The sequence below is a fragment of the Nerophis lumbriciformis genome, linkage group LG22, assembly GCF_033978685.3.
Source record: "Nerophis lumbriciformis linkage group LG22, RoL_Nlum_v2.1, whole genome shotgun sequence".
Taxonomy (NCBI): domain Eukaryota; kingdom Metazoa; phylum Chordata; class Actinopteri; order Syngnathiformes; family Syngnathidae; genus Nerophis; species Nerophis lumbriciformis.
In genome coordinates, this window is record NC_084569.2 from 23,754,959 (window position 1) to 23,779,576 (window position 24,618).

Genomic DNA, 24,618 nt, shown 5'->3' on the forward strand with positions numbered 1-24,618 from the left:
TCGCCATGCTTATCAGTCCTAAATGCAATTGGTGTAAATAAAGATGTCAAAAAAATGTTGTTTTTTTAAACCATTTTTAAGAGGTTGTACAACAGCAACATCGTGTAACATCTCACAGCAGGAAAGTCTATTATCAAAATACCAATAGCCGTATCATTGGTCCAGAATCTGAAGGGTCCGATCCAATTAGGAAGCGGTGTTCTGTCCAAAGGTGCTGCCTGGTGTGGGTAAAGACTTTGTTACTGTCAACATATATTTCTGTCATACGTGAGCAGTGGTTGTCCAAGTCTTTGCACCAAGTAGCGCCTCACTTCTAGTACCCCCATAATGATGTCAAATACAGTCGCCTCGTAATCATTCAAAACAAGGCAGAGGTTCTAGTTAACAAGTGTATTCCCTGTTTTTGCCACTGTAACATTACACACAGTTTGAACGTAACACTGTTTGGATGTAGGAAAATAAAACACTGCCCTTCAATAATGAATGACAATATTTATTGAAGTGATTCGTACCCATACTTGCCAACCTTGAGACCTCCGATTTCGGGAGGTGGGGGGTGGAGGGTGGGGGGCGTGGTCGGGGGTGGGGTGGGGTGGGGCGTGGTTGGGGGCGTGGTTAAGAGGGGGGAGTATATTGACAGCTAGAATTCACCAAGTCAAGTATTTCACATATATATATATATATATATATATATATATATATATATATATATATATATATATATATATATATATATATATATATATATATATATTTACATCCTGAAAATATGCAAACAAAACGGTGTTTGGATAATTGATACTTCAAACTTGCATAAATAAATCTTAAGGAATATAACATAACTTGGCTTCTGAGAGCTTCAAAATGTAATGAATAAAATGCTAAAGTTATTGATAAACAAGCAATTATTTTAATAATTAAATATGGTCATTTTAAATTACTTACTATGATCATTTAAAATTAATTATTTCAAATATGTTTATTTTAATTCTATGGCTGGATGTAATAAGGAGTCAGAAAAAATACAAAAAAAAATACAATTAATTTTGATGTTTTAGCAAAATATAATAAAAATGTATTTAGTTTTTTTTTTAAATTAATAAATATATTTATTTTTAGGTAAGATAAACAAAATAATACAATTTGTCTCTAGTCTGGATGATTTAGTTCTTGTCACCCTGTTGTCCTCCCGTCGTGAAAAAAGGCTGTCCTCACTCCAGTCCGCATGGAGCTATAGGGGGCGTGGTCTCCAGCTCCGGCTGAAAATCGGGAGATTTTCGGGAGAATATTTGTCCCGGGATGTTTTCGGGAGAGGCGCTGAATTTCGGGAGTCTCCCGGAAAATTCGGGAGGGTTGGCAAGTATGTTCGTACCACAGTTTGATGATGTCGACTTTTACAGCTTGCATTGAAATATATACATAAATATTAATAACAGGCATTCTACAGTGGGAGTGTTATTTGATATGTCAATTGGCGTTTGGAAACTTAAGGTAGCATTTTTTGACGCAATAGCATAAATAGGTATAAACCGCTACAAAATGATGCAACTTGGTAGCTTTTTTCCAGGAAGCAGCTCATTGGACAGAACATCAGAAACGAAAAATACCAATACTTGGTTTACATTCCTGGCACAAAGTAGACAAAAATGGTACTCGAGTAAAAGTACTGTTACTCTAAAGTAGGGCGAAGCTGACACCAGGCAGCTCCTTTGGACAGAACACCGCTTCCTAATTGGGTCGGACCCTTCAGATTCTGGACCAATGATACGGCTATTGGTATTTTGATAACAGACTTTCCTGCTGTGAGATGTTACACGATGTTGCTGTTGTACAACCTCTTAAAAATGGTAATAAAAAACAATTTTTTTTTACATCTTTATTTACACCAACTGCATTTAGGACTGATAAGAGTGCAGAGGAATACTGATATTGATATGGGATATTGATATTGGTATCGATAAAATCCTATTGATAGATACCCTTACTCTACCCACCTCTCCTCAAAATGCTCAAAATGTGTGTGTGTGTGTGTGTGTGTGTGTGTGTGTGTGTGTGTGTGTGTGTGTGTGTGTGTGTGTGTGTGTGTGTGTGTGTGTGTGTGTGTGTGTGTTGCCTTTTCTATCAGCTGGTTGTTGTTCTCTTTAATCTCAATGCTGATTGGAATTTCTGGGAACTTTTGGAACAGATCCTCCAGCAAAGGGAACTTCCTGTCTGCACCATGACTGTAGTGACCTGCTGGACAGAAGGCGTGGCCAAGATGGTGACATCACACACACACACACTACACACACACCACCATGTGTGAATGATCAACGACAGAGTGTCTCACCCGCATTGAAAGTCACCTCAAGTCTGTCCTTGTACAAAGGTAAATCCTACAAAAAATTAAGATAATGCTCAGTAATACATACAGCAAACTTTATAGAAAAGTCAAATCACGGAGGCTCCAGTTTACACGAGGACCACTTTATTTAGCTTCTTTCAAAAACCTCCGCTCCACTCCAACTTGCCATCACTTCCGCTCTTAGCGCCTTCAAAATAAGAGCTCAAGGCATATACTGTATAACAGCGCATAACAGGAACTTAACATCACAAAGAGGAAAGCCCATGAAAATAGGTTACAAAAGTTATTTAATAAGAAGCCAAAAAGTGCAAAAACAATGATATTCGTGTTGGAGGAGTTGTGAATTAGGTACACCTGCAGTGTGCAGGTGTACCTAATGTTGTGTCCCTGCAGTCATTCACAACTCCTCCAACACGAACATTATTGTTTTTGCACTTTTTGGCTTCTTGTGAAATAGCTTTTTTAAATAGATTCAATCTTGCACGTGGAAAGTTTAAGTGTGGGCTTTAGTTGATATAACACTCCCGTCAGGGGGTGCATTCTACGGTGGGGGTGCAGGAGGCGGGATTACTGCGAGCCTCAGCCTGCAGCCGTTTTATGATCGCTCAGCACAAGAAATACGTTACACACATACAGTTGTTGACAAAATACACTGTACATTATATACCTCAGCTAACTAAACTATGGAAATGTATCATATAATTCATATAGCAATACAGTCTCACTGCACAGCAGGCCAGCAGTTAGCCGAGTCCGCAATCCATGGTGAGGCACAACTGAGTGACGTGCCTCAACTGGCTGCTGTTCACCGCACCGTCTCTTCTCAGTATTTGAACGGCAAATGTGAAAATTCAGCGATTTTAAATAAAAATAATCTAAAACTGGTGAAGTTAAATGGAAAATAACTTTATAGTATGATCACTGGATACATATAACAATTTAATTTTTTTTTTTCTTTTTACTTTTTTTTTTCTTTCCATGATGACGCCTCACCTGCCTCTAGTGACTGCACGTCACTGATTTACAGTATATATAAACATTTCTCATTTCTATTCAGACTTCCATATATATTTAATTTCCTTAACGACTTGCCATAATATATATATATATAAATATATTATATATAAGCCAAATTATCCCGATCCAGATATTACTTTAATTCAAGTAATTAAGTAATATTTCCAGGGCTTGAATTTACAATCATTTTAGTCACATATGTGCACAAAATGTAATCTGTGCAACTTCAAAATATTTAGGAACAAACAATATTGTATCGTGAGCGAAAGTGGTGGCATTAGTCTCTATGTTGTGAATGAATAACATAGAGGCTAATGCCATGACTTTCATTGTGTTTCAGTGTATCTTGAAGGATCATGCAAGTAATTGTTTCTTGTTGATGCTGTAAACAAAATGTCACTGTGCAAACCCATGTTTGTTGTTGTACCGAACACAGATTGTAAATAAACCGACTGAAATAATAATAATAACAATGAATAATTTCTAAGTCTTTGTTAGCCGTTTGTGAAGTTTTGTGCTCGTGCACTACATTCGCTCACATCCTGTGCATTTTCTGGGGGCTAAGCCCCCCCTGTCCTTAAAAGCTGGTGACGCTCCTGACGCCAAGGCTGGTGACTTACATCTGTAAGTGCAAGTTAAAGCTCTACATGCAAAGCAAAAGCCATTTATCAACAACATCCAGAAACGCCGCCGGAGATCATCTAAGATGGACTCATGCAAAATGGAAAAGTGTTCTGTGGTCTGACGAGTCCACATTTCAAATAGTTTTTGGAAATATTCGACATCGTGTCATCCAGACCAAGGGGGAAGCGAACCACCCAGACTGTTATCGACACAAAGTTCAAAAGCCAGCATCTGTGATGGTATGGGGGTGCATTAGTGCCCAAGGCATGGGTAACTTACACATCTGTGAAGGCACCATTAATGCTGAAAGGTACATACAGGTTGTGGAACAACATATGCTGCCATCTAAGCGCCGTCTTTTTCATGGACGTCTCTGCTTATTTCAGCAAGACAATGCCAAGCCACATTCAGCACGTGTTACAACAGCGTGACTTCGTAAAAAAAGGGTGCGGGTACTTTACTGGCCCGCTTGCAGTCCAGACCTGTCTCCCATCTAAAATGTGTGGCGCATTATGAAGCGTAAAATACGACAGCGGAGACCCCGTACTGTTGAACGACTGAAGCTCTACATAAAACAAGAGTGGGAAAGAATTCCACTTTCAAAGCTGCAACAATTAGTTTCCTCAGTTCTCAATCGTTTATTGAGTGTTGTTAAAAGAAAAGGTGATGTAACACAGTGGTGAACATGCCCTTTCCCAACTACTTTGGCACGTGTTGCAGCCATGAAATTCTAAGTTAATTATTATTTGCAAAAAAAATAAAGTTTACGAGTTTGAACATCAAATATCTTGTCTTTGTAGTGTATTCAATTGAATATAAGTTGAAAATCATTGTATTCTGTTTATATTTACATCTAACACAATTTCCCAACTCATATGGAAATATATATATATATATATATATATATATTTATATATATATATATATATATATATACAAACCCCGTTTCCATATATATATATATATATATATATATATATATATATATATATATATATATATATATATATATATATATATGTATATACACACACATTAACGTATATATACATACATATAAATATAAATATACGTATATATGTATACGTATCTTAACGATTAGTCGTATATATAGTCGTGTGTATATATATGGGTGTGTGTGTATGTATATAATTTTGTGCCCCTAAATGTATTAGTGGCTGCCTACGCAAAGTAAATGAGTAAATGGGAAACACTGAAGGTCATTCAACTTTGACCACACTCTATTTGCTCCTCCCACCTGCAGCCTGAGTGAGGAGATGGTGACGTCATGTCCCGTCTGCCTGAGTAGATTCTCATCATGTGACACAACCACATGTCCGTCGCGCGTCACATGACAGTCCAGTTCTAGCATCTGTGTTCCCTCCTTCACTGCACTGCAGGCCAGGGAAAAAAATGTAAGTTGGAAAACAATGTAAGTAGAAAATAAAGTAAGTGGAAAACAAAATAAGTACAAAACAAAGTAGAAAACAAAGTAAGTAGAAGACAAAGTAAGTAGAAAACAAAAGTAGAAAACAAAGTAAGTAGAAAACAAAGCAGAAAAAAAAGTAGAAAACAAAGTAAGTAGAAAAGTAAATAAGTAGAAAACAAAGTTAGTAGAAAACAAAGCAGAAAACAAAAGTAGAAAACAAAGTAAGTAGAAAAGTAAATAAGTAGAAAACAAAGTCAGTAAAAAAGTGAAAAGTAGAAGACAATCTAAGTAGAAAAGTAAATAAGTAGAAAAAAAGTCAGTAGAAAAGTAAAGAAGTAGAAGACACATTAAGTAGAAAACTAAGTCAGTAGAAAAGTAAATAAGTAGAAAACAAAGTTAGTAGAAAAGTAAATAAGTAGAAAACAAAGTAAGTAGAAAACAAAGCAGGAAGCAAAGTAAGTAGAAAACTAAATAAGTAGAAAACAAAATAAGGATAAGTCAAAATAAGTAGAAAACAAAGTCAGTGGAAAAGTAAATAAGTAGAATACAAAGTTAGTAAAAAAGTAAATAAGTAGAAAACAATGTAAGTAGAAAGCAAAGCAGAAAACAAAAGTAGAAAATAAAGTAAGTAGAAAACTAAATAAGTAGAAAACAAAGTAAGTAGAAAATTAAATAAGTAGAAAACAAAGTCAGTAGAAAACTAAATAAGTAGAAGACAAAGTAAGTATAAAACAAAATAAGTAGAAAACAAAGTCGGTAGAAAACAAAGTCAATAGAAAACAAAATAAGGAGAAGACAAAATAAGTAGAAAACAAAGTCAGTAGAAAACTAAATAAGTAGAAAACAAAGTAGAAAACAAAAAAAGTAGAAGAAAAAATAAGCACAAAACAAAGTCAGTAGAAAAGTAAATACGTTTGAATTTAGTGTGCAAGAAATACTCACTGAGTGAATGCCTCCATTGTGCTTTCTATCTTCTCTCCACATCCTGGTAACAAAAAGTTGACTTCTTTGAAATGAAGAGGCAGTTTGAACAAAGTTTCCAAGGTCAAACAAAAGTCATTATGGTTGGAAAGTTTTGTACTAAACCAGTCCTGCTTTAGTAAGTAAGAATTGTTGTAGTTATATTGTAAATGTTTTATGAAGAATCCATACAAATAGAAATGCTATGGACGGCTAGAAGACCAAAAAGCACTTTACTTTTCGGTTCAAAGCTTTAAAGAGCAGGAAACCCTTGTAGACATTCACCCAGCTGCACCTGCAGTGAGCCAACACGTCAAAACCATTTTTTATGAAAACCATTTGCATTATGTTTGTCAGTGAAGACAAATCGCTTTATAAGCCGCAGGGTTCGAAGCGTAGGAACAAAGTATTTGTGCTATTGATTATTCCATCCATCCATCCATTTTCTACCGCTTGTCCCTTCGGAGCCTATCTCAGCTGCATTCGGGCGGAAGGCGGTGTACACTCTGGACAAGTCGCCACCTCACCGCAGGGCCAACACAGATAATAATAATAATGGATTAGATTTTATATCGCACTTTTCTATTATTAGATACTCAAATTAGACAGACAACATTCACACTCACATTCACACACTAGGGCCAATTTAGTGTTGCCAATCAACCTATCCCCAGGTGCATGTCTTTGGAGGTGGGAGAAAGCCGCAGCAGCTTCCACGCAGTCACGGAGAGAACATGCAAACTCCACACAGAAAGATCCCGAGCCCAGGATCGAACCCAGGACCTTCGTATTGTGAGGCACATGAACTAACCCCTTGTTCACCGTGCTGCCTACTATGATTATTCCAGCAGGTGAAATGTAATCAGATGAGCACTATGACACAGTATCAGTGCAGAGTACACTGAGGTGTCGCCACAAGTTGAATTCCAACAATAACTCGCCCCTCCCCTGAACAAGCCTCCTACCTCCTCTGTGGGAGATGTGCGTGCAGTAGAAGGCAGTGCGTTTCCTCCTGTGGAGAAGGTGGGGCTTCTTCAGCAGGAACCAGGAGGCCAGAAGATACCCTCCCAATGCCAGGACCACGAAGAACCAAAAGCAGCTCATTTCCTCTTGGAGAAACAAGTCAACTTCCTGCGCGCACAATCTTCAGCGTGCAGAAGACAACTCACTCCTCTGGCTTTTGGTGCAGCTAGAAAATGTTGCAGGACAGGTAGGACAGACGCTGGCAGCTGTAAAAGTGAGTTAATGAAACACCAGCTCGTGACCAAGAGCTCACTTTTACCTTACCTGCAAGAACACTCTCTGGAATGTCACACCTTTGTGTGGTCCTCCCTCAGACCATTGCAGTCATTCATATCATGTCACTAATCTCTACATTAAATATTAATATTTTATAATAATATACTCATATCTTAATAATATTCATATCATATCATCCATCCATCCATCCATTTTCTACCGCTTATTCCCTTCGGGGTCGCGGGGGACGCTGGAGCCTATCTCAGCTACAATCGGGCGGAAGGCGGGGTACACCCTGGACAAGTCACCACCTAATCGCAGATAGACAGACAACATTCACACTCACATTCACACACTAGGGCCAATTTTAGTGTTGCCAATCAACCTATCCCCAGGTGCATGTCTTTGGAGGTGGGAGGAAGCCGGAGTACCCGGAGGGAACCCACGCAGTCACGGGGAGAACATGCAAACTCCACACAGAAAGATCCCGAGATCGGGATTGAACTCACGACTACTCAGGACCTTCGTATTGTGAGGCAGACGCACTAACCCCTCTACCACCGTGCTGCCCCATATCATATCATTATCATAATATTCATATCTATGTTAAATAATCATATATTATCATTACAATAATACTCACAATATTACCATAGTAATATTCATATCTACATTAAGTAATCATATAATATAATAACAATGCTCATAATATTATCATAGTAATATTAATTTCATATTATTATCTTTATATTCATATCATATAATAATAATAATAATAATAATAATAATAATATCATATCACATAACATTCATATCATATTATTTAATAATATTCATATCATATTATAATAATATGCATATATGCATTAAATATTCATATCATATTATAGTAATAATATACATATCTACATTAAATATTAATATAATATTATATTAATTATATTCACATCATTATATGATAATAATGTTCATATCAACATTAAAACGAATATATTATAATTATAATAATATGCACATCTACATTAAATATTAATAAATTATAATAATAAGATTCATATAATATTCATATTAAATTATAATAATACAATTCATCCATCCATCCATTTTCTACCGCTTATTCCCTTCGGGGTCGCGGGGGACGCTGGAGCCTATCTCAGCTACAATCGGGCGGAAGGCGGGGTACACCCTGGACAAGTCACCACCTAATCGCAGATAGACAGACAACATTCACACTCACATTCACACACTAGGGCCAATTTTAGTGTTGCCAATCAACCTATCCCCAGGTGCATGTCTTTGGAGGTGGGAGGAAGCCGGAGTACCCGGAGGGAACCCACGCAGTCACGGGGAGAACATGCAAACTCCACACAGAAAGATCCCGAGATCGGGATTGAACTCACGACTACTCAGGACCTTCGTATTGTGAGGCAGACGCACTAACCCCTCTACCACCGTGCTGCCCCATATCATATCATTATCATAATATTCATATCTATGTTAAATAATCATATATTATCATTACAATAATACTCACAATATTACCATAGTAATATTCATATCTACATTAAGTAATCATATAATATAATAACAATGCTCATAATATTATCATAGTAATATTAATTTCATATTATTATCTTTATATTCATATCATATAATAATAATAATAATAATAATAATAATATCATATCACATAACATTCATATCATATTATTTAATAATATTCATATCATATTATAATAATATGCATATATGCATTAAATATTCATATCATATTATAGTAATAATATACATATCTACATTAAATATTAATATAATATTATATTAATTATATTCACATCATTATATGATAATAATGTTCATATCAACATTAAAACGAATATATTATAATTATAATAATATGCATATCTACATTAAATATTAATAAATTATAATAATAAGATTCATATAATATTCATATTTAATTATAATAATACAATTCATCCATCCATCCATTTTTTACCGCTTATTCCCTTCGGGGTCGCGGGGGGGCGCTGGAGCCTATCTCAGCTACAATCGGGTGGAAGGTGGTGTACACCCTGGACAAGTCGCCACCTCATCACTTGGCCAACACAGATAGACGGACAACATTCACACTCACAACACACTAGGGCCAATTTTAGTGTTGCCACCCAACCTATCCCCAGGTGCATGTCTTTTGGAAGTGGGAGGAACCCACGCAGTCACGGGGAGGACATGCAAACTCCACACAGGCAGAGGCAGACGCACTAACCCCTCTTCCACCGTGCTGCCCAATAATATTCATATCTACATTAAATATTCATATATTATATTAATAATATTCAGGGGCGTCACTAGCTTTTAAGGACAGGGGGGGCTTAGCCCCCAGAAAATGCACAGGATGTGAGCGAATGTAGTGCACGAGCACAAAACCTCACAAACGGCTAACAAAGACTTAGAAATTATTCATTGTTATTATTATTATTTCAGTCAGTTTATTTACAATCTGTGTTCGGTACAACAACAAACATGGGTTTGCACAGTGACATTTTGTTTACAGCATCAACAAGAAACAATTACTTGCATGATCCTTCAAGATACACTGAAACACAATGAAAGTCATGGCATTAGCCTCTTTGTTATTCATTCACAACATAGAGGCTAATGCCACCACTTTCGCTCACAATACAATATTGTTTGTTCCTAAATATTTTGAAGTTGCACAGATTACATTTTGGGCACATATGTGACTAAAATGGTTGTAAATTCAAGCCCTGGAAATATTACTTAATTACTTGAATTAAAGTAATATCTGGATCGGGATAATTTAGCTCATATATAATATATATATATATATATATATATATATATATATATATATATATATATATATATATATATATATATATATATATATATATATATATATATATATATATATATATATATATATATATATATATATATTATGGCAAGTCGTTAAGGAAATTAAATATATATGGAAGTCTGAATAGAAATGAGAAATGTTTATATGTACTGTAAATCAGTGACGTGCAGTCACTAGAGGCAGGTGAGGCCCCCTCACCTGCCATCATGGAAAGAAAAAAAAATGTGAAAAGGAAAAAAAAAAAATTAAATTGTTATATGTGTCCAGTGATTATACTATAAAGTTATTTTCCATTTAACTTCACCAGTTTTAGATTATTTTTATTTAAAATCGCTGAATTTTCACATTTGCCGTTCAAATACTGAGAAGAGACGGTGCGGTGAACAGCAGCCAGTTGAGGCACGTCACTCAGTTGTGCCTCACCATGGATTGCGGACTCGGCTAACTGCTTGCCTGCTGTGCAGTGAGACTGTATTGCTATATGAATTATATGATACATTTCCATAGTTTAGTTAGCTGAGGTATATAATGTACAGTGTATTTTGTCAACAACTGTATGTGTGTAATGTATTTCTTGTGCTGAGCGATCATAAAACGGCTGCAAAAGACGCACTGGCTGAGGCTCGCAGTAATCCCGCCTCCTGCACCCCCGCCGTAGAATGCACCCCCTGACGGGAGTGTTATATCAACTAAAACCTACACTTAAACTTTCCACGTGCAAGATTGAATCTATTTAAAAAAGCTATTTCATAAGAAGCCAAAAAGTGCAAAACAATAATGTTCGTGTTGGAGGAGTTGTTAATGACTGCAGGGACACAACATTAGGTACACCTGCAGACTGCAGGTGCACCTAATTCACAACTCCTCCAACACAAATGTTATTGTTTTTGCACTTTTTGGCTTCTTATTAAATAACTTTTTTAACCTATTTTTATGGGCTTTCCTCTTTGTGATGTTAAGTTCCTGTTGTGCGCTGTTATACAGTATATGCCTTGAGCTCTTATTTTGAAGGCGCTAAGAGCGGAAGTGATGGCACGTTGGAGTGGAGCGGAGGTTTTTGAAAGAAACTAAATAAAGTGGTCCTTGTGTAAACTGGAGCCTCCGTGTTTGTTATTTTGTAGTTTCATACAGTATAGGCGACATTTATAAACCCTCGGTTACACTTTTTTAAATAGATTCAATCTTGCACGTGGAAAGTTGAAGTGAGGGCTTTAGTTGATATGACACTCCCGTCAGGGGGTGATTAATCCAGCAAAACAACGGCGCATGGACTTCATTTATAAGTAAAGGTAAGACCATAATAACGTTTTTTTTATTAAATGTGCTTTTTTGTGTGCTACAGTTTGTATGTGTAAAGTTAAAGTTAAGTTAAAGTACCAATGATTGTCACACACAATAGGTGTAATGAAATTTGTCCTCTGCATTTGACCCATCCCCTTGATCAACCCCTGGGAGGTGAGGGGAGCAGTAGGCAGCAGTGGCGCCGCGCCCGGGAATATTTGTTGGTGATTCAACCCCCAATTCCAACCCTTGATGCTGAGTGCCAAGCAGGGAAGAATGCTGGTATGAGCTTTTAAACATAACCCGTTAACTGCTGCCAATCAAATGGTGAATAAGATACTCTTTAGGGGGCGGCGTGGCGCAATGGAAGAATGGCCGTGCGCGACCCGAGGGTCCCTGGTTCAATCCCCACCTAGTACCAACCTCGTCATGTCCGTTGTGTCCTGAGCAAGACACTTCACCCTTGCTCCTGATGGGTGCTGGTTAGCGCCTTGCATGGCAGCTCCCTCCATCAGTGTGTGAATGTGTGTGTGAATGGGTAAATGTGGAAGTAGTGTCAAAGCGCTTTGAGTACCTTGAAGGTAGAAAAGCACTATACAAGTACAACCCATTTATCATTTATCATATGTTTGTAAATCTGACTGTGATGAAGTCAGTGCCTCACCAGCCAACAACCTCACCGCACATCACTGCTGTAAATAAGAAAGACTTAGAGTATGTCTGCTGATCTGAAAAAGAGCCAAAGCTGTCAAAGAGCTGAGGGACCATCTTCAAATTTCAATGCTGAAACAAATAATGCAAACAATAAAATGTAACTTCCAGGGCTTGAGATTAACGTAGTCCCGTCGTCCCAGGGGACGGTAAAAAAATGCACGGGACGAAATTAATTTTTTTTTCTTTTTATGTATTTATTCATTTTACATTTTATATGGTTTTTCCTCCCTCTGAAAATCCTATGAAATGTTTAACAAGCCATCCTATAACAATACAACAGCTATTAATGTAACAATACAATAAAACAAATATATTTAATGATGTTTTTTTTCATTATTTTAACAATAGGCTAATGTATATTACTTTATATGGATTCTACAAGAAACACAAAACTTAAAAAATAAATTATTTACAATTGCAGACACAAGGTTTCGTGCAGCTTTACTCATTGTAAAGGAAGACGGAAGTCCACGCAGGAGAAAAATGACTGGGTTTTATACATATATATATATATATATATATATATATATATATATATATATATATATATATATATATATATATATATATATATATATATATATATATATATATATATCCATCCATCCATCTTCTTCCGCTTATCCGAGGTCGGGTCGCGGGGGCAGCAGCCTAAGCAGGGAAGCCCAGACTTCCCTCTCCCCAGCCACTTCGTCCAGCTCCTCCCGGGGGACCCCGAGGCGTTCCCAGGCCAGCCGGGAGACATAGTCTTCCCAACGTGTCCTGGGTCTTCCCCGCGGCCTCCTACCGGTCGGACGTGCCCTAAACACCTCCCTAGGGAGGCGTTCGGGTGGCATCCTGACCAGATGCCCGAACCACCTCATCTGGCTCCTCTCGATGTGGAGGAGCAGCGGCTTTACTTTGAGCTCCTCCCGGATGGCAGAGCTTCTCACCCTATCTCTAAGAGAGAGCCCCGCCACCCGGCGGAGGAAACTCATTTCGGCCGCTTGTACCCGTGATCTTGTCCTTTCGGTCATAACCCAAAGCTCATGACCATAGGTGAGGATGGGAACGTAGATCGACCGGTAAATTGAGAGCTTTGCCTTCCGGCTCAGCTCCTTCTTCACCACAACGGATCGATACAGCGTCCGCATTACTGAAGACGCCGCACCGATCCGCATGTCGATCTCACGATCCACTCTTCCCCCACTCGTGAACAAACTCCGAGGTACTTGAACTCCTCCACTTGGGGCAAAATCTCCTCCCCAACCCGGAGATGGCACTCCACCCTTTTCCGGGCGAGAACCATGGACTCGGACTTGGAGGTGCTGATTCTCATCCCAGTCGCTTCACACTCGGCTGCGAACCGATCCAGTGAGAGCTGAAGATCCTGGCCAGATGAAGCCATCAGGACCACATCATCTGCAAAAAGCAGAGACCTAATCCTGCAGCCACCAAACCAGATCCCCTCAACGCCTTGACTGCGCCTAGAAATTCTGTCCATAAAAGTTATGAACAGAATCGGTGACAAAGGGCAGCCTTGGCGGAGTCCAACCCTCACTGGAAACGTGTCCGACTTACTGCCGGCAATGCGGACCGAGCTCTGGCACTGAGCATACAGGGAGCGGACTGCCACAATCAGACAGTCCGATACCCCATACTCTCTGAGCACTCCCCACAGGACTTCCTGAGGGACACGGTCGAATGCCTTCTCCAAGTCCACAAAACACATGTAGACTGGTTGGGCAAACTCCCATGCACCCTCAAGGACCCTGCCGAGAGTATAGAGCTGGTCCACAGTTCCTCCTGAATCCGAGGTTCGACTATCCGGCGTAGCCTCCTCTCCAGTACACCTGAATAGACCTTACCGGGAAGGCTGAGGAGTGTGATCCCACGATAGTTAGAACACACCCTCTGGTTCCCCTTCTTAAAGAGAGGAACCACCACCCCGGTCTGCCAATCCAGTGGTACCGCCCCCGATGTCCACGCGATGCTGCAGAGTCTTGTCAACCAAGACAGCCCCACAGCATCCAGAGCCTTAAGGAACTCCGGGCGGATCTCATCTACCCCCGGGGTCTTGCCACCGAGGAGCTTTTTAACTACCTCAGCAACCTCAGCCCCAGAAATAGGAGAGCCCACCACAGACTCCCCAGGCACTGCTTCCTCATAGGAAGACGTGTTGGTGGGATTGAGGAGGTCTTCGAAGTATTCCCTCCACCGATCCACAACATCCGCAGTCGAGGTCAGCAGAACACCATCCTCGCCATACACGGTGTTGATAGTGCACTGCTTCCCCTTCCTGAGGCGGCGGATGGTGGTCCAGAATTGCTTCGAAGCCGTCCGGAAGTCGTTTTCCATGGCCTCACCGAACTCCTCCCATGTCCGAGTTTTTGCCTCTGCGACCGCTGAAGCCGCACACCGCTTGGCCTGTCGGTACCTGTCCGCTGCCTCAGGAGTCCTATGAGCCAAAAGAACCCGATAGGACTCCTTCTTCAGCTTGACGGCATCCCTCACCGCCGGTGTCCACCAACGGGTTCTAGGATTACCGCCACGACAAGCACCAACTACCTTGCGGCCACAGCTCCAATCAGCCGCCTCGACAATAGAGGCGCGGAACATGGTCCATTCGGACTCAATGTCCAGCACCTCCCTCGTGACATGTTCAAAGTTCTTCCGGAGGTGGGAATTGAAACTCTCTCTGACAGGAGACTCTGCCAGACGTTCCCAGCAAACCCTCACAATGCGTTTGGGCCTGCCAGGTCTGTCCGGCATCCTCCCCTACCATCGCAGCCAACTCACCACCAGGTAGTGATCGGTAGAAAGCTCCGCCCCTCTCTTCACCCGAGTGTCCAAAACATGAGGCCGCAAATCCGATGACACAACTACAAAGTCGATCATGGTAGTGCGGCCTAGGGTGTCGTGGTGCCAAGTGCACATATGGACACCCTTATGTTTGAACATGGTGTTCGTTATGGACAATCTGTGACGGGCACAAAAGTCCAATAACAAAACACCGCTCGGGTTCAGATCCGGGCAGCCATTCTTCCCGATCACGCCTCTCCAGGTTTCACTGTCGCTGCCAACATGAGCATTGAAGTCCCCCAGTAGAACGAGGGAATCACCCGGGGGAGAACTCTCAAGTACTCCCTCGAGTGAATCCAAAAAGGGTGGGTACTCTGAGCTGCGGTTTGGCGCGTAAGCGCAAACCACAGTCAGGACCCGTTCCCCCACCCGAAGGCGGAGGGAAGCTACCCTCTCGTCCACCGGGTTGAACTCCAACGTGCAGGCTCTGAGCCGGGGGGAAACAAGAATTCCCACCCCAGCCCGTCGCCTCTCACTGCTGGCAACGCCAGAGTGGAAGAGAGTCCAGCCCCTCTCGAGAGAACTGGTTCCAGAGCCCTTGCTGTGCGTCGAAGTGAGTCCGACTATATCGAGCCGGAACTTCTCCACCTCGCGCACTAGCTCAGGCTCCTTCCCCCCCAGCGAGGTGACGTTCCACGTCCCAAGAGCTAGCTTCTGTAGCCGAGGATCGGACCGCCAAGTGCCCTGGCCTCGGCTGCCGCCCAGCTCACATCGCACCCGACCTCTATGACCCCTGCTATGGGTGGTGAGCCCATTGGAGGGGGGACCCACGTTGCCTCTTCGGGCTGTGCCCGGCCGGGCCCCATGGGGACAGGCCCGGCCACCAGGCGCTCGCCATCGTGCCACACCTCCGGGCCTGGCTCCAGAGGGGGGCCCCGGTGACCCGCGTCCGGGCAAGGGAAATCTGGGTTCCTCGTTTGTTTTCTTCATAGATATATATATATATATATATATGAAAGACTTAAAGGTATACGAGATAGGCTCCAGCTCCCCTCGCGACCCCAAAGGGAATAAGCGGTAGAAAATGGATGGATGGATAGAGGATGTTGTGGATCATGTTGACTATTGGTCCTCCTAATTGTCAATCATTCTGGTGATGTTACGTAAGGACATCACTCCACAACCCCTATTGACCTGTAAGAGTCAGGGCAGAGGAGCACAGAGAGTGAGAGGGGAGAGGCCTCTACTGGAAAGGTGAGTAGGAGAATAATGATACATATAAATAAATATTAAAACAATTTTTTTTTTTAAATGGCTTATCGATAAGCCATTTGTTTTATTTATTTCTGGGTGGATCATGTTGACTATTGGTCCTCCTAATTGTCAATCATTCTGGTGATGTTACGTAAGGACATACATATATATATATATATATATATATATGAAAGAAAACAAATGGCTTTTCAATAAGCCATTTTTTATTTTTTTATTTATTACAACGCCAAAATAGGCCTAACAACGCCAATGGTTGTAATTCTGTAACACTTTGAGATTTGGAATCAAATGTAAAGTAGATTACAAATACAATCTATTATATAAATAAATTATATATATATATATGTATATATATGCATATATATATATATATATATATATATATATATATATAAAATGTATTTATATATATATATATTATATAAATAAATTATATATATATATATATATATATATGTATATATATATATATATATATATATATATATATATATATATATATATATATATATATATATATATATATATATGTATATATATAATTTATTTATATAATAGATTGTATTTGTAATCTACTTTACATTTGATTCCAAATCTCAAAGTGTTACAGAATTACAACCATTGGCGTTGTTAGGCCTATTTTGGCGTTGTAATAAATAACAAAATAAAAAATGGCTTATTGAAAAGCCATTTGTTTTCTTTCATATATATATATATATATATATATATATATATATATATATATATATATATATATATATATATATATATATATATATATATATATGTATGTCCTTACGTAACATCACCAGAATGATTGACAATTAGGAGGACCAATAGTCAACATGATCCACCCAGAAATAAATAAAACAAATGGCTTATCGATAAGCCATTTAAAAAAAAAAATTGTTTTAATATTTATTTATATGTATCATTATTCTCCTACTCACCTTTCCAGTAGAGGCCTCTCCCCTCTCACTCTCTGTGCTCCTCTGCCCTGACTCCTACAGGTCAATAGGGGTTGTGGAGTGATTATTATTATTATCTACTGATGATAGTCATACGTGAATGAGCTCAGCTCCAGTTCTCCTCTATGGGTAAAGTGAGAAACACAGCTGATGCTCCAGAAGGAAGTAACCCCAAAGATAGCAAATGGTAAAAAGAGTGCACATTTAACTTTATAAATAACCAGGACCTTCATGATGCATTTCAGGCTAACTAGCTAACTAAGTAGCAGCATTGTTTTAGAGTGGGAATGTAACTTTTTGTCAAACACAGACCTGGTGTAAAGTGGAGCTAATACATTTTAATACAAGCAGTGATGAATACTTACTTTCTTGAAAAAGTTTCTTATGTCCATTTTGCATCCGTTCACGTTCTTGTTCTAAAGTGCTGTGTGCTAATGTGCTTCATACACCTGCAGGACCGCAAGCAAGGTCGCAGAGAAAATGCGGACTGGATTTTGAGTGATGTGGGCATTTTCTACATGAACAAGTCCAAGGACCGCAAGCAAGGTCGCAGAGAAAATGCGGACTGCATTTTGAGTGATGTCGGCATTTTCTATATGAACAAGTGGAATGGATTGGATACCGACGCACTAAAGTGACTCTCTACCTTACGCTATGAAGTGAGGGGGAACTGAGTGAATAATGACAGGTTATATGATTATTTATTAAAACTCATATTTGGGCCACTTTATAATGAATATGTCGGCATGTATTTGTAAAAAAAAAAATAAAAAAAAAAAATAAAAAAAAATCTTTTTTTTTTTTAACACCAAATTATTTAGGGGGGCTAAAGAATATTTTAGGGGGGCTTGAGCCCCCCTAAAATAGGTCTAGCAATGCCAACCATAATATTCACATCATATGCTAATAATATACATATCTACATTAAATATTCATATAATAATAATACATATATACTGAGCTAGGCTCCAGCACCCACCGCGACCCCGAAAGGGACAAGCGGCAGAAAATGGATAAATGGACATTAAGTATTAATATAATATAATAACATTCATATCTACATTAAATATTCATATGGTATAATAATATTCATATCTACGTTACATATGCACATATTATAATATAATATTGATATAATTTTATGATAATATTCACATCTACATTATTCAAATAATATTACTATAATTCAAAAAACTTTGTTTTTACAGTTTCCATTTTTGTCTGTTTCAGATTTCTCTTTTTCAGCTTCAGACTTCTGTTTTTCAGAATTGAAAAGACCGAGTATGAAAATCTTGAAGAATTGTATTCAAAATAGATCAATCATAAATAAACATAACCAATTATTAAATTCTAAACAAAGTTCAATGATATTTCTTACTTTTGATAATTAGGTTGAACTTGATTGGTTGTTATGCTAAGTGGGCGTGTCTTAGTACAACAATATTGATGTTGCAGTCTTGAGTCAAACAGAAAATAACAGTGGGTATTAAAACATTAATCTATTTATAAGTGGTGCTGAATCACCATTTGTTATGACTCTAAATCACAGTTATTTTTTTAAACAGGGACAATACATGGAAACATGCAATATTAGGCTCATTTCCACCTTTAATCTAAATTGTCAAACTTTTCTTTTAAGAATCCATTTTTAAAAAGACCATTTTAGTCCGTCTCAATGCTTGTATTGCACATGATATCACGCACAAGTAAACACACTGTAAGACTGCTTGATGACACATGATATCACACACAAGTAAACACTCTGTAAGACTGTACAGTTGAGTACAGTACTGTACAGTACAGTAGAGTGCAGTACAGTCGAGTAGTGTATGTAAAGTACATTAGCGTAAAGTAGAATGCAGTAGAGTACAGTAGAGTGGAGTACCGTACAGTACAGTGGAGTACAGTACAGTACAATAGAGTATAGTAAAGTAGAGTACAATAAAATACAGTACAGTAGACTAGAGTACAATAAAGTACAGTAGAGTGCAGTAGAGTAAAGTACAGTAAAATAGAGAACAGTTGAGTAGAGTGCAGTAGAGTACAGTAGAGTACAGTAGAGTGCAGTGGAGTAGAGTAGAGTGCCGTAGAGTACAAACCCCGTTTCCATATAAGTTGGGAAATTGTGTTAGATGTAAATATAAACGGAGTACAATGATTTGCAAATCATTTTCAACTCATATTCAGTTGAATATGCTACAAAGACAACATATTTGATGTTCAAACTGATAAACATCTTTTTTTTTTGCAAGTAGAATAGAGTATAGTAGAGTGCAGTATAGTAAAGTAGACTACAGTAGAGTAGGGACAACATGGCACAAGGCAGCTGGAATGTGAGAATAAAAAAGGTCACACTGAAGGTAATATGACCGCTTGTCAGCACAACACAGCAAGTTTCATCTTCAACATCTTCATCATCATTGTCATCTTCAACATCATCATCTTCATCTTCAACATTATCATCTTCATCTTCAACATTTTCATCTTCATCTACATCTTCAACACATTCATCTTCATCTTCAACATCTTCATCTTCAGGCAAGATTGAGGCATATTGCGTGACGTGTCTTCCTGGCACGGAATGTTTGGGTGCAGGGCGTGCTGAGGCTTGTCGACGTTGTGAAGTTGTGAAGCAGGAAAATCCAACAGAGAAATAGCAGCACAACAAAACAAAGACATTAGGCAACACTGTCAGAAACTGATTTTGACATTCGATGAAACATCTTTAATGACGAGGGCCACACACTGAAACATAAAACGATTTGTGGGGGACTTTAATACATTTTGAATCAAATACATTTTGTATTTTGATGACATGTTGTAAGAAAAACATTATTTTATCTTTTGTGTTGTACCAATATACTTTATTCATAATTGATTCATTTTCACAACATGTCAACAGCCTTTCCAAAATGGCCGCCAGGTCGCACTTAGGGCCCTCCATAGCTGAAGGTCACGCTAGTTGTTGGTACACAAACTAGTCATGTGACTCTCAAATTGGTGACTCCACCTCCAGTGGCCCTTATGTACAGGACGTTTGAGACCTCTGACCCAGCGCAGTGTTTCCCAACCAGGGTTTCCCGCAGCGCTTTGTTGTTAAGGCGGTCGCCTTAACAACAAAGAACCACCGCCTAAACTAAAGTCTTAACAAGCTGGTCCGCTTAGTTCTGCCTCTGCCTCTGTCAGTATGTCTCTGCAGCACCTAGCATTGTCCCACCCACAGAACCATCTGATTGGTTACACGCAGTGCATATTCAGGGCGCATGTAACAGCCAATCAGCAGTGCATATTCAGAGCGCATAGAGTCAGTGCTCAGGCAGGCAGAGAGGAGAGATCATAGACATCTTATAAGTAGACGCAGCATTGGCTGCTGTGACGCGAGAAATTGCCGCCATCTTGAAGTGGTGATGAGGAGCCGGTGAGCAGCCTAAACTGACAGGTAGAAAACAAAGATGCCAGGTGTTGGTGTTCAGCATTTTCCTGATAGGAATAGGGGGATTACTTTTCACAAGTAAGATTTAACATTAATGTACTATTGGTTGTATTTTGTGAAAAGAATATTACCAAGGAGCAAAGATCTTCAATAGTACTGAAATCGTAGCCGCTAGCAAATAAGAGCATGACCAAAATAGAATTGCTTGTCAATTAAATTAATTAAATTTAAAAATGTCATACTTGAATAACATAAAGTTGAAATGAATGATGAAGATAAAGATTGTAAAAGCCAACAGGGGTAAAAGTTAGGACCACAGTCCAGATTGTGTGTGTGTGTGGGGGGGCACCCCATGGCACCCCAAACCATCACTGATGGTGGAAACTTTACACTAGACTTCAGGCAACGTGGATCCTGTGCCTCTCCTGTCTTCCTCCAGACTCTGGGACCTCGATTTCCAAAGGAAATGCAAAATTTGCATGGTTGGGTGATGGTTTGGGGTGCCATGTCATCTGCTGGTGTCGGTCCACTCTGTTTCCTGAGATCCAGGGTCAACGCAGCCGTCTACCAGCAAGTTTTAGAGCACTTCATGCTTCCTGCTGCTGACCTGCTCTATGGAGATGGAGATTTCAAGTTCCAACAGGACTTGGCGCCTGCACACAGCGCAAAATCTACCCGTGCCTGGTTTACGGACCATGGTATTTCTGTTCTAAATTGGCCCGCCAACTCCCCTGACCTTAGCCCCATTGAAAATCTGTGGGGTATTGTGAAAAGGAAGATGCAGAATGCCAGACCCAAAAATGCAGAAGAGTTGAAGGCCACTATCAGAGCAACCTGGGCTCTCATAACACCTGAGCAGTGCCAGAAACCCATCGACTCCATGCCACGCCGCATTAACGCAGTAATTGAGGCAAAAGGAGCTCCAACCAAGTATTGAGTATTGTACATGCTCATATTTTTCATTTTCATACTTTTCAGTTGGCCAACATTTCTAAAAATCCCTTTTTTGTATTAGCCTTAAGTAATATTCTAATTTTGTGACACACGGAATTTTGGATTTTCATTTGTTGCCACTTCAAATCATCAAAATTAAATGAAATAAACATTTGAATGCATCAGTCTGTGTGCAATGAATAAATATAATGTACAAGTTACACCTTTTGAATGCAATTACTGAAATAAATCAAGTTTTTCAAAATATTCTAATTTACTGGCTTTTACCTGTATATGTAAACATTATCATTTAAGGGAAGAATGTAATACAAAATATCAATACAAAGTGTCAAGACAGACTGAACTCTCTGCTGCTGCAGAGATACAGTCTATAGGTCCCTAAGATATATAGATATCTAATGTATTCATACATTGTTTATGTAGGATATACGCATGTATATATAACCTAATCGAATTGTTTCTTCAATTTAAAAATAGCTGACCGTTTTTTCCCCCCTTCTCTGGGATTATATTCCAAGTTTTGATCTCGGACGTCTGATCACTTATTGCATATAAGAATATTATTTTACTGTTAAGCAAACTATGAATAATAAAACACGCCAAAACATATGTCCTTTATCATAGCTACACGTATGACAAAAAAAACGCGTGAAAATCAGTGGTATTCAGTGAGGTAAGGGACGGCGTGGCGCAGTGGAAGAATGGCCGTGCACAACCCGAGGGTCCCTGGTTCAATCCCCACCTAGTACCAACCTCGTCACGTCCGTTGTGTCCTGAGCAAGACACTTCACCCTTGCTCCTGATGGGTGCTGGTTAGCGCCTTGCATGGCAGCTCCCTCCATCAGTGTGTGAATGTGTGTGTGAATGGGTAAATGTGGAAGTAGTGTCAAAGCGCTTTGAGTACCTTGAAGGTAGAAAAGCGCTATACAAGTACAACCCATTTATCATTTATAAGATGAATTAAATGCGCTGACAGTTCATTGCTCATGCCAAATGAATTGCACTGAGTGGAGCAGATCACCACTCCAAGATGGCGGCCCCGCATCTCGTCAGCGCCAGTAGGCAGTAGCGCTCGATGCTGCGTCTACTTATAAGATGTCTATGGGAGAGATGGTGAGGTGAGCAGAAAGGTGTTTAGCAGGTAAACATAATGCAGCGGACTCTACCCAAATTATAATAAACACCTCCCAGTCAACTATTAGTAACATCACTATGAGCCCGTTGACGTTCTAGAAACATAATCGGCAGCTCAGCTCGCTCGCAGTCCTTGAGGTGAAAGCTAATTAGCGTTTAGCGTAACGTTAGCTCACTGTGGGGTGTGTGCGTGCGTGCGTGTTACGAACAGCAAAGCCCTGTCTGTCTGAGAGAAAGACGAGCATTATTGACCTACAGTTAATAACTTAGTTATTTCACTTCACCTTTTTCTGTGTTGATTGAGCTGTGTTGAAGCAGTAAAAAACGACATTATGTTAAATGAAGAGTTTCCTGATTTTGTTGATAGTTGATATAATAATGTAACTGCATCATAAATCCTACATGAACTCCATGGTGCTCAGGGATGAATAGTCTCTCCTATTGCTATTGTACTATTTTTTTCAGCTATAGTTACATTAATCATTAGTGATGTAGCTGCCTAGTTTTGAATGGCAGGGTCCCTGCTATCACATGTTGATAAAAATATAACATTTACATAATCAACTACAGGCTTCCCAAATGCTGTAATTAAGCATGATGAGTTGAACATATGTCAGCATGTGGCCCCACTTTTAACTCTTTTTTTTCAAACGCTTACTTACAGTAAGTCATTAATTTGACTTTGTAATTCATTATTTTGACTTAGTAAATTACAAAGTCATAATAATGACGTACTTAGTACATACTTTTCCGGGAGACTCCCAAAATTCAGCGCCTCTCCCGAAAACCTCCCGGTACAAATTTTCTCCCGAAAATCTCCCGAAATTCAGGCGGCGCGGGAGGCCATGCCCCCTCCAGCTCCATGCAGACCTGAGTGACGTATCGACAGCGGCCAGCCTGTTCTCACGTAGGCTTTCCCACAATATAAACAGCGTGCCTGCCCAATGACGTTATAACTGTAGAATGATCGAAGGCGAGTTCTTGGTTTCTTATGTGCGTTTGTTAGGCAGTTTCATTAACGTCCTCCCAGCGCGCTAACAACACACAACAACAGCAGTACGTTTTCGTCTACCGTAAAGCAGTTCGTCTGCCGTAAACAGCAATGTTGTGACACTCTTAAACAGGACAATACTGCCATCTACTGTACATGCATTTGTGACAATAACATCTACGGCTTTTAGAGAGTGCAGTGCACAATTGCTATACTATATATACATACATATATATATACATATATATATATATACACACACATACACACATACATACATATATATATATATTTAATAAAATAAATATATATATATATAGCTAGAATTCACTGAAAGTCAAGTATTTCATATATATATATATATATATATATATGAAATACTTGAGTATTTCTTATATATATATATATATATATATGAAATACTCGACTTGGTGAATTCTAGCTGTAAATATACTCCTCCCCCCTTAACCACACCCCCAACACCCCCAACCCCTCACCCCCCGAAATCGGAGGTCTCAAGGTTGGCAAGTATGACTTAGTATCTCGGGTAACTAGGACTGTTTTGTTTTTACTTTACTGAAAAAATATTG

The 24,618-nt window shown here is 39.3% G+C and overlaps 1 protein-coding gene across 1 annotated transcript in view; it reads right to left on the minus strand.

Annotated features, from left to right (window-relative positions):
* gdpd3a (glycerophosphodiester phosphodiesterase domain containing 3a) overlaps positions 1-7,478 on the minus strand; it is a 30,617-nt gene extending 23,139 nt beyond the window's left edge. The window contains exons 1-5 of the mRNA XM_061973554.2: positions 7,340-7,478; positions 6,357-6,399; positions 5,244-5,379; positions 2,330-2,375; positions 2,114-2,232 (exon numbers count right to left, since the gene is read on the minus strand). Coding sequence (XP_061829538.1) covers positions 2,114-2,232; positions 2,330-2,375; positions 5,244-5,379; positions 6,357-6,399; positions 7,340-7,478 — 483 coding nt within the window. The remainder of the gene's footprint in view (positions 1-2,113; positions 2,233-2,329; positions 2,376-5,243; positions 5,380-6,356; positions 6,400-7,339) is intronic.
* Between the last annotated feature and the right edge of the window lie 17,140 nt (positions 7,479-24,618).